Genomic DNA, 13,693 nt, shown 5'->3' with positions numbered 1-13,693 from the left:
CCGTGGCTGAGCCGGTGAATCTGGAGCACGCGGTGGGGGCCATTTGCCCTGCCAGCCCCCTGCCCGTGCCCCGGCAGGTCCTCTGGGCGCACCGCACTGCTTGGGGATGCTCCCTTAGCACCCAGCACCCCGCGTCCAGCATCCCACATCCAGCATCCCCCCCCCGCCGCCGCGCAACCCCCGCCGTCGCCTCTGTGTGGGCTCTCTGCGTGGGGCATGGCGGGGTCTGGTGGGGAAGGGGTGGCAGTCGGGGGACAAACTCATCCCTGCTACGGATTTGGGAGCCGAGATGGTGTTTGATGCCGTTTTTGAGCCCTGAGCGCAAGGCTGGCCGGGCGAGCAGGAGCCAGGAGGGCAGAGTAAAGGGGAGGGAGAACCGCTGAGCTGGCACCTTCCTCCGGGGTGGGTTGTCCCTCGTGCCTTTGGATGATTGAACCGGGAAGAGCCGCTGGAGGGTCCCGGGTTGGCACCTTGCAGCCCCCCTCGGCTCCCCCAGGCTCGGCGGGGTGGGCGCTGGGAGGAGAGTGGGGACCGCTGGCACCCCAGTCCCCCTGCCTGTCCCTGCAGCCCCCGGTGGGGAGGGAGGCGGATTCTGGCACTCTGTCAAGGAATTAATTGAAAAATAAAATCATTAGATGGGAACTCCAGAAATGCAAAATTGTTGGGAGTTGGGGGGGAGGCGGAGGGGGGGGATGTGAGCTTTTGTCAGGTTAATTTCTTCTGTATTGATGTTTTGTGACATTTACTTGTTGTTTATCTCCCGCAGCAGCTGTAATACTAAAAGAAAATGCACAGCTTGTTCCATTTATTTATTTTACACCTTTTCTTTAGTCCTATGGTATGTTTGTTTGTTTGAGAAACCCAGCGAGGCTTTTGATGTCTGAAAGCAGGATTTAAACAGCTGTTCTCCATGTGCTGCTCGCTAAGCGAGAGCCGCTGGCTGGGGAGCGAGTGGGGGGAGAGGGGGCTGTGCCACAGCTCCTGCCGAGCGGGCGCTTCTTGCCCGGCGAAGAGGAAGCGATGCCGACATCGGCCTCAGCAAAGGGACCAAATGGCTTTGTCACCCCCGGTACCGGGCAGTGGTGCGGGGTTGGGATGCTCGCTCGGGTGCTGGCAGCCCCGGGGGGGGTGTTTCTCGCCCTCCCGCAGGCTGTAGCATCCGTGGAGAGGGATGCGTGCGCGGCGCTGCGCCCCACAGCAGTTTCGGGAGTGTGATGATGCCGGGGGGGGGGGGGTCACGGGACAGTGCTGTCGGTGTGGGGCAGGAGAAGCAAAGCAGGAACGTCGTTGCCCCAGGTGCCGGGGGAGAGCCAGCCTCTTGCCTTCACCCACTGCCAGCCCAGGTGGGAGATGCAGGCTGGGCTCATGTCTCAGCAAGGATGCTGGTGGGTCTGCGTCCCGCCGAGAGCCTTCTTGAACCAAGGCTGGTGTCTAGATTGGTCGTGCGGCCACTTTTGGGCAGGGGATGGGTGAACTGGGGTCAGTGGGAAGGGTCATCGTCACCAGTGAGCCCTGTTTGGACGCTGGGGCCGTTTGCTTCCAGCAAAGCCTGTGAACCAAAGCACGGGTGGTAGGTATGGAGTCACCCCTCCAGCCACGGTGCCCTGCCAGGGTCTGGCTGGTGAGGAGAACTAGATGATGGTTGAGGGGCTTCACCCGGGAGGGGGATGAGTGGGGCTGGAGGTAGCAGGAGATGAGCTGGAAGCGGTTATGCATGGACCCGAGTTGTAATCTTTGCTTTTCTTCTTCTCCCGCATCCCCTTCGCTACCACCCGGGCCTGGACAGACTCCCCGAAGAAGAGAAAACGATCGGAGGTTTTGAATGAAATCCTGGAGCATCTGGAAGAGGAGGAGAGCAACAAAGACGAGGCCATCTAGCAGCCGCCTGCCGTGTGGTGAGGTGGGTAGTGGGGCGGTGGGGCTGTGGCAGGGCACAGCTGGCCGTAAAGGTTAAAATGCCTTGGGCTGCCACAGGGTCGGCAGTGCCAGGAGGAGAAGAAAGTGGCATTGCAAAGGCTCAGCACCCTCCGAGCCGGGGTCCCACCCGCTGCCTCTCCTCCCCGTCACCCCGCAGGCTCGTAGCCGTAATCTCAGGGGGTACAGCCCAGATTTGGGCTCGGTTTAGGCTCCGCATTGAAGTGAGCGCGTGCACTGCTTGCGTTTCTGTGTGCTCCCCGGTGTGTGTGTTTGCTTTCCTACTAGGGAAGCCAGCAGAATTGCTGTTGCAGCAGAAATCGCTGCCGAGTTGCGAATTGGCCCTCGCTGTGGTCGGGGGAGAACAGATGGGCTGCCAAAAAAAAAAAAAAAGCGCCTGTTTGGAGACCAGCCTGCAGCTGCCACCACAAAACGGATAGTTTGGCAAAGGCCTTTTCCCTGCCGGCACCCACAGTTTCCGTGGCTTCGCTCCCTCCAAGGGCAGCAAGCACCCCAAGGTCTAGTTCGTGCCGTCTTGAATCCTGGCTGGCATCGCTTCTTCTTGGCGTGTGTCTTCTTGGAGTAGCATCTCTAGAGCCTGGAGAGTGTGGGATGGCGGAGGTTGGCAGGAGGGAGCCAGGACTAAATAGCTCCCTGTGGTCAAACACCATGCAGTTCAGCCAGCCCCCCGCCTCCTTTTGAGACCACCTAGCAAACCCTGTGTGGGCTCAAGAGAGGCGAGACAGGCTCATGGATCTCCTTTGCGTGTGTTTTTGGCCACGGTGAAAAACCTGGATTGCTGGTAGGAAACCCGTTCACCAGCCACAGCATCCAGAGAAGTGCAATAAAAACACCAGGGAGGCTCCTGGGTCCCTTCGAACTCCACTCTGCCCCTCTTTTTTCATCCACCGAGGGACTGGCCACCCACCTCCATGGTGATGAAACCCCGTCCTGCGCCGAGAAACTCACGCAGGGCCAAGAGAAACAAGTGCGTCGCGCTGGCGTGCCGCCCACGGGGACGGGGCTCGGGGCGCTGGGTTGACAAATCCTTCACGCTGGGGAGAAAGTCCCCGCGGCACTTTCTCTACCAACGCTGTGTTTGCTCAACACCGCCAAGGGGTTGATTTTTGACGCGTTCTGGCTCCCATTTTTACAGCCGCAGAAGTGACACCGGTTCCTAAATCTCATCCAAGTGGCCCAGGGGACCTCTGGTTTTCAGGGTGCTGCTAGGGCTGGGTGCTGCACACATCCGAAGCGGCGCTGAGCCTCCCGTGCCGGGGGGAAAGCTGGGGCTGTCCTCTGTGTATCAGCGCCGGGAAGCCGCCCCGGCGCTCGCTGGCGTGTGTTTGTGTGTGCGATGCACATTAGTGCTGGAGAGGCTGTTTTCCTCTCGGCAATATCTGCCTATTGCTGCTAGGCGGTACCCAATACACCTAGCAGTGGGATGCTCATAACCTTACTTATTACCGGACTTTTGTTCAACCCACAACACCGCTGGCCGCCTGAATAGCGAGCGCATCTGGGCCTAGAGCCGACCAATAACCCTGCTAATACATCTGCCTTCCCGGGCTGCTGCAAGCGCCGGGCACAAGCACAGCGCCGGGGCCCTCCTGATGAAAGGGAAGGTGCTTACGTGACGGCAGGAATAATCCGAGTCGGGTTAAATAACTGCCTGCTTCATGCAGTGCATCTGCAGTAAGTGCCGGGGCCTCGAGATAACATTTGTTCCCTTGGAGCAGCTCTGATTTAAGGATGCCTCCAGGTGTACGTGCTGTTAACACCTTCTCCAGCAGCTAGCCCGAGGATGGAGCTGGGGAGGGATGGAGCTGGGGAGGGATGAAGCTGGGGAGGGATGGAGCTGGGGAGGGATGGAGCTGGGAAGGGATGGAGCCTGGAAGGGATGGAGCTGGGAAGGGATGGAGCTGGGGAGGGATGGAGCTGGGAAGGGATGGAGCCTGGAAGGGATGGAGCTGGGGAGGGATGGAGCAGCGCAGGAGGGGAAGGACGGACAGCATTGCTCGGAGCCCAGGCAAGCCTGGCGCTTTTGGATCCATCCTGTCCTAGCTCCTCTGCAAACCTCCTCCCCGAAACCGGTCCTCCCGTGGGGCCCTGGGCTCAGCACCGGTGGGGTCGAGGCTCGCCAGCTCCCCAGCTCTTTGTGCGGACCCCCCAGGAGGAGGCTGAGCGCTGCAGCTCAGTGCCCAGAGCCGTGACACCCCGTGCCAGTCCCCCCAAACCGTGCCGCAGCTCGAGAGCCCTTCTGCTGCCTTTGAGCGGCTTCCCAGCCCCCAACACCGGGCTTTCCTGCTGTGGGCCTCGGGGGACAGACCCCCAGAATTCAGGGGTGTCCCCTTGGGACCCCTGCAGGGCTGCGGTGTAAAATGCTGATCCCTTCCCGCAGCTCTGGCGCATCTGCCCTGCCCCACAGCAGGCAGGCGCCTGTGGTCGGTGGACGGGTAGGTAAACTGAGGCACAGGTGTTGGAGCAGCGCTGTCAAAGGGCATCAGCTGAAACGGTGACGAGCTAAGGGGGGGGTCAGCTGAAATGGTGATCGCCGCGGGGAAATGGGGCTTTAGCATCCTGGGGGTGAAGGACCAACTGGCAGGGCTCTCCACAGCTGACAGCCGGCACAGAGGATGGAGGAGCCGGGCAGGATCCCTTCCAGGCACATGTGTCACCCAGCACACGATTTAAGTGAAGCTTTGCGGCGGCGTTGCAGGTTGGGGATGGAATTTCCTGGTGGTTTTTTTTGGGGGTTTTTTTTTTTTTTTTTTCCTGGGTTGGTTTTTTTTTTTCCCCCTCTCCCTTCATTGTCTTTTGTGGCGGGGCAGGTTTCTTGCTGAGCGTCTCTGAGGTCTGCAGCGGCGACGAAAAGGATTAGCGCAAGCAGAGCATGTAGGCTTTAGAGAACAGAGCAGAGTTTGGTTTCAACATCTAATTCAATTTGTTCTGCCGAGATTGAAATATGAAATGGTTGCCAGTCAAACGTTCAAAGGGGGAGGAGGGAGGAAAGAAGAGAGGGAGCCTTCTTAAATTTAAATTTTAATGAAAATTAATTTAACCCTTTGATATGTTTTAAAACATGTTATTTCCCAGTCTGGAAACAGGCTAGAAAACATTCATGAGGGGTTTTTTTTTTCCGTACCTTCAAACATAATGAAGATTTTCTTTTTCCCTTAATGATACTTATCTTGTTGAGCAGTTTGACATTGGTTAATTTTTCAGGCAATTTGGTATCAAGGAAATCTGTTTGATGTGTGCGGGGGGGGGGGGGGGGGGGGGGCTGTGTATGTGTATACAGATATATATGCCCGTACATTAATTATGAAAGTGCTGATCGCAGCTCTGGAGAACAGTTTGAGTTAATTCCTACTCCACAAGCAAAGACTCGACTTCTTTGTTACGTATTGAGAATCCCACACGTTGCACCCCTAAAATTACAGAGGGTTTAACGGGAATTTTCTGAAAACGAGCAGATACCTGCTAATTACCCTGAATGAAAATGAATGCCTAAGTAGGTCTGCAGGAAATTCATCACTCCCCGCTGCCTTTTTTTTTTTTTCCCCTGGTCTGAAACAATCCTAATGATAAAATAATGCAAACTCTCTTAACTGTCCATGTAGTTAAACCTGGGAAATAGCCTCCCACCGGTCCTTAACCTTGGCGGTACCTCTCCAGCTGAACACCATCGCAACACGCTTATTTTGTTCGGGAGCGATAATAGTTTCTTTCAGCGGTAACTATTATTCGGAAAGGTTGTATCTATAACAAATGATTGCACCCTAATTGTTGTAATGGGGCTGTGATGAGCTGTAGCCCCGGTCCCCTCATTCTGATGGCTCTTGACACCGCAGGGCTGGTGTCACCGTGGGTGCTGGTCACCCCTCAGCTGCCCTGTGCTCCCTGGGGAGGATCTGGGCGCTTTTAGGGCGCGATGCTCGTCCGCTCTGGGTGTCCCTTTTGGGGTGGGCGCGTTGTATCCAGGCTGTGCCGATGGCAAGAGGGGAACGAGCAGCCCGCTCCAAGCCTCTGCCCCTGCCCGGGTTATCACGCAGCGCTCCGGGGGGCGAGAGCCGGAGATTCAGCCGTCGCGGGGGCTGCACGGGTTCTTTCGGGCTCCGGCAGGTGAGCTCCGGGGGTTTCTCTCTGGGCTTTTGCCAGGTTGCGACGGCTTTGTCCGGGGCGAGACCCCGGCAAGCTGGACGGCAGCGGGAGCTGTGACGGCTGCGGCTGTTCCCCAGGCACCCGCCGTATCCCCGCTCCCCAGGGCCGGCTCTGGAATTGGATTAGGATATTATTCAAATGCAGCCTTTTTACTGAATTAGAGGGTTAACGGCTTTTAGTGTAAAACTAGCTTTACTTTATTGCTGCCTGTTGCCAGAGGCCTGTGTGGGCTGTTATCTACTTAAGGGGACAGCGAGCGAGTCAACGCAGAGAGGATATCCAACGGGCCGTGGTTTTGCTGGGCGCTGCGAGTCCCTCTGCTTCCAGGGCTGGGTGTCTCTGCCGAGCGATGCTTCCCGCTGCTCTCAGAGCCAGGCTGTGTGCCCGTGCCCTCTTCGATTGCTCAAAGCGACTCGTCGCCTTTGGAAAACTCTTGACTGCGGTCCATGTTGTTTTTCTGACTGTCCCACGGAAGGAGGCAGGGGACTCGGTGCAGGCACGGACGGGCAGGTAGCATCCCGCTCTGCGAGCTGTTGTTTTCCTGAGCTGCGAGCTTGAATTGCTGCTGCTTGCAACGTGCCCCCATCTCTCTGCCCAGCCGCGGGTGGTTTCTTTTCATCACCACCACGCTGGTCCTGCCTGCAGCGTTGGATCACGAATTTCAGCTCTTCTCATCCCTTTAGTCCCGTCACGCCTTTGCGAAGTCTTCCTCCCGAGTGTGCCCCGCGGAGCCGGGCGCTGGGAAGCGCTGAAGGGCCAAGCGAGCCCGTCTCTTCGCAGCAAGCACCGTCGATGCCGCTCACCAGCCCTTTGCCAGGGCTGCAGAAAATGCTCGCGTCCCCCGGCGTTGTGCTTGCTGCTTTCCAGCCCAGCTGCCGGATCCAGGCAGGAGCTCTGGGATCTCAAGCCTTTCTGTCTGCCTGTTGGCGTTGGCAGCCATCCCCTTCTCCCCGGTAACTCTACCAGCTTTGCTTGTCTGCTCACAGAGGCAGTAAGTGCGGTGTCTGTGCATGCTTGAAGTTGTCTTCCTGAGCAAGATGTGGCAGGAAACACGCAGGAGGGGTTTGGGCTTTTAAAAAAACCAGCGTTCGGTTGCTGCTCCCTTGAGATGGAAGCAGCAGTGCGAAGGCAGGCTGGTGGAGCGATGCTTTCCCGCGGAGACCTTCCCTCGCTGCCTCGGTTTCCCCGTTTTCAAAGCATGGTGCAGATCTACAGGTGGAAGCAGCTGCGTGCCGTGCCCATTCCCGCATCCCCGCCGGGAGCAGCCCGGCTCCCTGCCGGCTGTGCAGGTGTGCTGCAAACTCCTGTTTTAACTGGCAGTCGAGGTTTGCTTTTCTTCAGCTCCTAATTGTCTCCCTTCCTCCTTTCACCAGCCCTTTGCAGTTGCAAACCTCGTTCGCTTCTCCCTTGCCGGAGGATTAGCCAAGGGATGCTGCTGCTGCTGCTGCCCCATCATTTCTCCGCCTCGCACGGAAAACTCCTTTACCTTCCCTGCAGCCAGCATTAAAATATTCTGCCTGTGTCTGAGGGATTGGACGAGTCGCCACTGGGTAGCTGATTGCCACGGATCAGCCGCGTTCAGCCACAGCCAAGGTGACTCCCAGTAGCTGGACCCCATCGTGGAAGGGGACGGCAACAAACTGGCATTGCCCCGGGCTGCAGCCACCTGCGGGGACGGTTGGCTGGGGTGCTGGCTGGAGATTTGGGGAGCGTGAGCTTCTCCGTGATATTACGGCACGTCTGGACCTTACCCCGGGTCGCGCCGTGACCGGTGTTCGGCGGCACCACCGCCTTCCAGCTTCCCCCACCGCCTTCCTCGCCGGGAAATAAAACAGGAGAGCGAGGAGGCAGCGTGCAGCTTTCCAACCCCGGAGCGTGGCTGCATGTGACTGAGACACGCTGCCTCTTGTTTTCCCTAAATATATGCATTGGAGAGGGAGAGAAATTGCATGGCAGGGCTTGAGATTTCAGACTTAGCCATTCATGAATAATAATCAGGCTCAGTAATTCACAGTAAATAGGTATCCAAATTGGCTAATAAGGGAGGCTTTCACCCCAAACTGGAGCTAGGAAGAGAGGCAGAGAGAATATGAACAGACGTTGGCTGAGGCGGGTGTGTGCACGGTGTGACCTGAATTGGTGAAATAGGGAAAGCGATGCCAGCGCCAGAGCGGGGAGAGCGGCGGTGGGGAAGGACCCCGGAGAAGGGACGGCGTCCGACCTCCCCTGCCGTGGGGCAGCGGCAGCCAGGCTTGGACCTGCAGCAGCACAGATCCCTAACATTCCACAGTCCGTAATTAGTGCCACGTAATTAGGCTCAGCTCTTTCTTCCAGCCCCGGGACCGTGCTGGGCTGATGGGCATCAGCGTGCCCAACGTGGACCGCAGGGTACGGGGCCGGCGTCATCACGTCCCCACGCGTGACGTCCCCAGCTCAGGGCTTAGCAAAGCTGCTGGGACAGCGATTGCAGACGGTGCTACCTAGCAAGGGGAATAAGTGTAGGAAGATAAGAGGGAGGTCTGTAGCGTGTGTCAGGAGAGGTGATCTTGGGGGGAAAAAAAGATTTTCTTTGTGTTCACTCCACTAAAATTCAGATTTTGCTTTGTCTGCTGGTTAATTTTCCCCTGCGAGAGCGAGTGAGGCAGTGGCAGGAGCTGCGTTCAGGCGCCGTGAGGTGGGCTGTTGGTCTTCATCTGCCGGCAACAGGCGAGGAGGAGGAGGAGGTGCTGCCCCGCAGGCACCCGCTGCTCGAGGGAGATGGCTCCCAAGTGCTCAACGCTGGACGGAGCAGCAGCGACAGGCGCTCGGGAGGTCGCGGAGTCCTTCCCTACAGCAGATGAGCTGCTGCTTCCCAACAAACACTCCTGTAGCAGCATCTTAAGATGATGTTAGATAAAGTTAAGAGAAAGAAAAAAACGGAAAAGCACCTCTGCAGATCTCGGTGCGTGATTCGGGCTATTTAAATACGCAGAATAGAAGCTCAAAATGCAGCTGATGAGTAGCTGAAGGAAGGCTGCCCCTCCGAGGGCCGGCTGTTGCCAGGCGGTGTTTTGCAGCTGCTAAATGACTTTTTAAATTGAGGAGAAACCTACAGCCACTTTTACAGTCCCCTTAGCTCCCTTATATAGGGCAGCGCAATGGCTGGAGAGCACCACGCTGCCGCTTGGCTGAGTTACCAGATATTACAGTCCCGCTGTCCTACAGCAAGGAATTGCAGTGGATTCGAAATAAACCACAGCGACTCTGGCCAAAGGCGATTTTCCTCCTGCCCTTCTGCTCTCCCTCGCCACCTCTCCCCTCCCTGCGCCGCTGGATTGAGGACGCTCACAAAATTTAGCACGCTGGGTGGCATGGAGCAAACAAATCTTTTTTTTTTTTTTTTTTTGCCCTATGACTTGGCTTATTTAAGTGCGTTGGAGGGTAGTTTTGGGGTGTGCAGAGTGTTTTTCCTTGGGGTACGATGGTTGCTCTCGATGCCCCAGCAGCTGCAGCGCTGCAGGGCTGGTGGCCGGAGCTCCCCCCGTGTCCCTCCGTCCCTTCCCTACAGCTTAAACCGTCCCTCACAGCCCAAAACTGGAGGTGGGATTTAGCAGGTGTAATGAGGACAGCTTTATAAGCCACGAGAGACGGAGAGAAAATTGTGCTCCTGCCTCTCCCGTGTTTGGTGACCTAAAATCTTTTTTGGAGTTAAGTGTAGCCTGTGTTAGCAGCCGTCCCGCTGATGCCGATGGGGCTGGAAAAGTGCTTGCGTGCTGCCCTCTGATCAGTCCAAAGGTTTTCTACTTCATCAGCTTAGAAATCAGACCACAAAATGCAAAATAAAGCTTCATCCAAAGCGCCGCGAGAGATCTCTGTCCTGCCCATACCCTAAGTCCCTGGGCAGCCGTCCCCGTGGGGCCGTACCCTGCCTTTGTGGGGTCCACCCTGCCTGGAGAAACCGGGCAGCAAAGCCCAGGCTTAACCTCAGCCTTGTCCCTCCTGCCGAGCCTCCGAGCCCTGCCCGAGCCCCACGCGGGACTTCGTGTATGGCCGGGGCAGAGATCTCTCGTGATGTTTTGGGTAAACCTTTAATTTTGCATTTTGTGGTCTGATTTCTAAGCCGATGAAGTAGAAAACCTTTTAATTTCTTTTCTCCCCCAGGCTCCGGGTGGGTGTGCGGCACGAGCTGCCGCCGCCGGCTCGGCCCGAAGCGGGGGACCCCCCCCCATCCAGCTGCTCTGGGAGCATCCCACCAGTGTCTAAATTAACCCAGGTTATTTCGACAGAGCTGAGGCAGGCAGAGACAACCCATGCGGTGGTGCCGGTGGCTGCAAAGGCTCTGTTACACCTGGTGGGGAGGCAGAAACAGGCAGATTGCAGGCAGGAGCTGGTTTAATTTCATTTTTCAGCCGAACCCAGCCCTGTGTGTCAGCCCGGGCTAAGCAAGCCCCGGAAAATAGGAAGACAGACCATCCCAGGAGCGATTTTAAGCACGTGTCAGAAGTGATGCAGGGCGATCACCGCCCCGGCGAGTCGCAGCTCACCATCCTACCCTCCCCGGCACGATAAACGGGACAGGCACATCACCCCCCGGGCAGCTGCAAACTAGAGCAGACGCTCCTCCCACCTGAAATTGGGGCTGAAAAATGAAAACTGGGAAGTTGTTCGGGTTTTTTTTCAATCTGAAAAAAAAACCCAAAAACCCCACGCCACTCTGTGGTTTCAGCTGGTGTGCCTGGAGCCCCGTGCGCCCGGCAGCGAGTGCGGCTGCGTGAGGCGGGAGGGGGGCGGCGGGGGCGATGGACGGCAGGCAGGAGCCTTGGACTTCGTTAGGATTCAGCCGTTAGATCTCTCCTTTCTCTCTGATGGCTGAGTGTGATTGACACTTACAAATTACCCAGCCAAAAGTGTCGAGTCTTTGACCCCTGAGTAACATCTTTGGCAAGCCTGAGATTTGCCAGCATTTTGTCATCTAATTACTACAAATCCCTTGAAAATTCACTGGCTGGTGAATTTTTAATGCGGGACAATTTCAATGTGATGCATCGCCCAGATGGGCACGCGCGCGTGCTCCTTCCCTCTCCCCCCGCCGCCTCTTCTCCTTCTCTTTCTTCTCCTCCTTCTCTCCTTTCTTTTCTCCGGTTCCTCCCCCCATCCCGTTTCTTACCTCCCTCCTGCCTGTGTGCATCCGTATTCACGGGAAGCGCCCCGGCATCTCGTTCCCTCTCCAGGCTCTCCGTCCCTCTGGACTAGCCGGCCGTGCCCGGGATGGAGCCGGGCACTTCGAGTCCCCCTCACCGTCTCTCCGGCGGTGGCAGGGAGCTGCTGCGTGGCATTCATTTTTTTTTCCATCTTCTCAGGTCTCTCGCTGATGGATGGAGAGGGAGAAGCCTCCGCTGGGAACTACGACAGCCAACACACTTGTTGCCAGCGGAGTCCACTTGTCCTGTGAACCCAAGGGCTGATTTATGCCATGTGTCCAGGTCTCGGTATTCCCAGCCTTTTAAACAGACCTTGAATTCGGAGCGGGAGGAAGAGCCCTCGTCTGCCGGCGGCTCCTGCCCGAGGATCACTTCTTAAATCCGGGCAGGGATGTGATTCCACCCATCTCAAAAACCACCCAACCCGGTGGCACAGAAACCTGGGGAGATGGACACTTCCCCTGCTGACCCCAGGGACTCCGGTAGAACCTGCTCTAAATGTCCGAGTTAAACGATAATTTCTGTACATTAAAAACCACACGTATATTTTAAGAGTTTTCCAAACTGAGTCGCATCTCAGGTTTGTTTGGAATTGTTTGTTTAATACATATTTGCCACAGCTAGGTAGTTATTTTGGTGCGATAGGGAGATAAGCATATTTTAGGAGGGAGGCCTGGGGTTTGCTGCGTTAGGCTTTGTGCCTGTGTCATTTCTGTCCCCGCTCTCAGGCAATCGCCTCCCGTCTCTCCCTTCCCGGCTTTCAAAGGGAAAGAGGCTTTGCTTTTCAACCAGGGTACCGCTTTACATATGTACGCAGCTGATAAAGTATTTTCACTTCGCCCCTTTCCCCTCTGGGAATCGCTGTCTTACGACAAAACTGTTTTGTCTGACAAGGGCTGCAACAGATTACACGTGTTGGCTGCAAACACAGGGCCTTTTTTTTCCCTTTTTTTTTTTCTTTTTGAGAACTGCATACCTTTAAAAAAAAAAAAAAAAATCTCTATCTCTGCACTGCCATGGCGAGCTCTGCGTTTTGCCTCATGTCCCCACGAGCAGCCCTCTGTTCAGATCTGCTTGTGGCATCAGACCTCCCGGGGTGATGCATCTCTCCGGGTTGTGTGTGCGGATTGTTTTTCTCACATGAGCTTAATTTGAGCCTGAATCCACAAAAATGCTGCTGATTCTGTCGGGGCTGAGCACTTCAGTTGGTCTAGCCCGGGGTTTCGGCCGTGGTTTGGGGTGGGATTTCTTGGGACCCCTTGGCGTCAGCATCCGCAGCATCCACGGAGATCAGCGGCACTCGGAGAAGCGATGCCCTCGTGCTGCTGAGGACCAAGCACTGAGTTTCACAGCTCAGCAGGCAGCTGCAACAGGGGACCACGTGTGATGGACTTTGTGGCTTGGGGCCATCCAGAACACCCCTTTCCGATCCAAACGTGGGCCATAGATTTCTCCCATCTCCTCTAACTGGGAGCCAGCTGGGAAAGATGGGGACTCTGCTTTTCAAACAGGTTGTTCAGGCGTTAAAAGGAAAACCTTAAAATCCTCAGCTGGCTCTAGCAGCAGAGGGGCAGAGCCAGGAAACCCCTGCGCAGGGAGGGGGTCTGTCCCCCGGCTCCATCTCCCGAGCTGCCCCTTCCAGTAAAGTCCCTTGTCCTCCCAGCAGGAAGGCAGCACTGGCATGCAGAGGGGAAGGGCTCGGAGAAGGTGATTTTAGGCACCGAGGATCAAGGGAGCACCAGGATTCATTGATGTTTCACTGTTCAAAAGCTGCGCACCAGGGCTGAGACGTGCCCAGATTTCAGAGGGAGAAAAATTAGGACTCTGCAGTGTCTTAGAGAGGGCACCCAAAGCTGGAGGTGCCTGAGGATGCTTTGGAGGAGAGGAGCTGTTCTGCGCTGCTGCCACAGGAGGGGTGCAGCGTGTGTGCTCGTCACTAACTCATCTAGGCAGTGCCTTGCCTGCTTTGAGGGGAAAATACAAGATGTTTAACTATGTGCATGAAGAATTAGGGTACGTCACTGTAGATGGAAGGCAGCTCAGGAGAAAGCTGTCCTCCGGGAGGGATATTGGCTGGGGAATGACATCCAAGATGAGGAACCCAGGCTAGATGCCGTGGGGAAGCGTGACCTGCTAAAAGCGTGAGGTTAAGATGCAGAGTTCAATCTGTCCCCAAGCAAACTGAAACCAGAAGCCCATCCTTTTGCACTGGGTTTCTGGTGTCGCAGAGGACCCGGAGTCACACCAGGGTGCCTGGAAGGGACCCGTGGGGCGAGCAGCTCTCCCTGTGCCACCGCCGATGGATGCTCGTCCTGCCCGTTCCCAAAGATCTCTGGTGACCCCAGCATTGAGCAGGCTTTGGACCTGGGCACCATCCATGAGCTGTGTCACCACTGTGGGGATGCTTAGACCTGGGGAGAAGCTGTGGTTGCTGT

At 56.5% G+C, this 13,693-nt stretch overlaps 1 protein-coding gene across 2 annotated transcripts in view; it reads left to right on the top strand.

Moving 5' to 3' along the window:
• Positions 1–11,810, top strand: part of RBM19 (RNA binding motif protein 19) — a 71,361-nt gene extending 59,551 nt beyond the window's left edge. For both annotated transcript variants that reach the window (XM_030026066.2, XM_030026065.2), the window contains exons 24-25: positions 1,787–1,900; positions 11,418–11,810. In XM_030026066.2, coding sequence (XP_029881926.1) covers positions 1,787–1,878 — 92 coding nt within the window. In that variant the 3' untranslated portion in view covers positions 1,879–1,900; positions 11,418–11,810. The remainder of the gene's footprint in view (positions 1–1,786; positions 1,901–11,417) is intronic.
• Positions 11,811–13,693: the final 1,883 nt, after the last annotated feature.

Source organism: Aquila chrysaetos, chromosome 9, assembly GCF_900496995.4.
Source record: "Aquila chrysaetos chrysaetos chromosome 9, bAquChr1.4, whole genome shotgun sequence".
Taxonomy (NCBI): domain Eukaryota; kingdom Metazoa; phylum Chordata; class Aves; order Accipitriformes; family Accipitridae; genus Aquila; species Aquila chrysaetos.
This window is presented reverse-complemented; position numbering and strand designations above follow the sequence as displayed.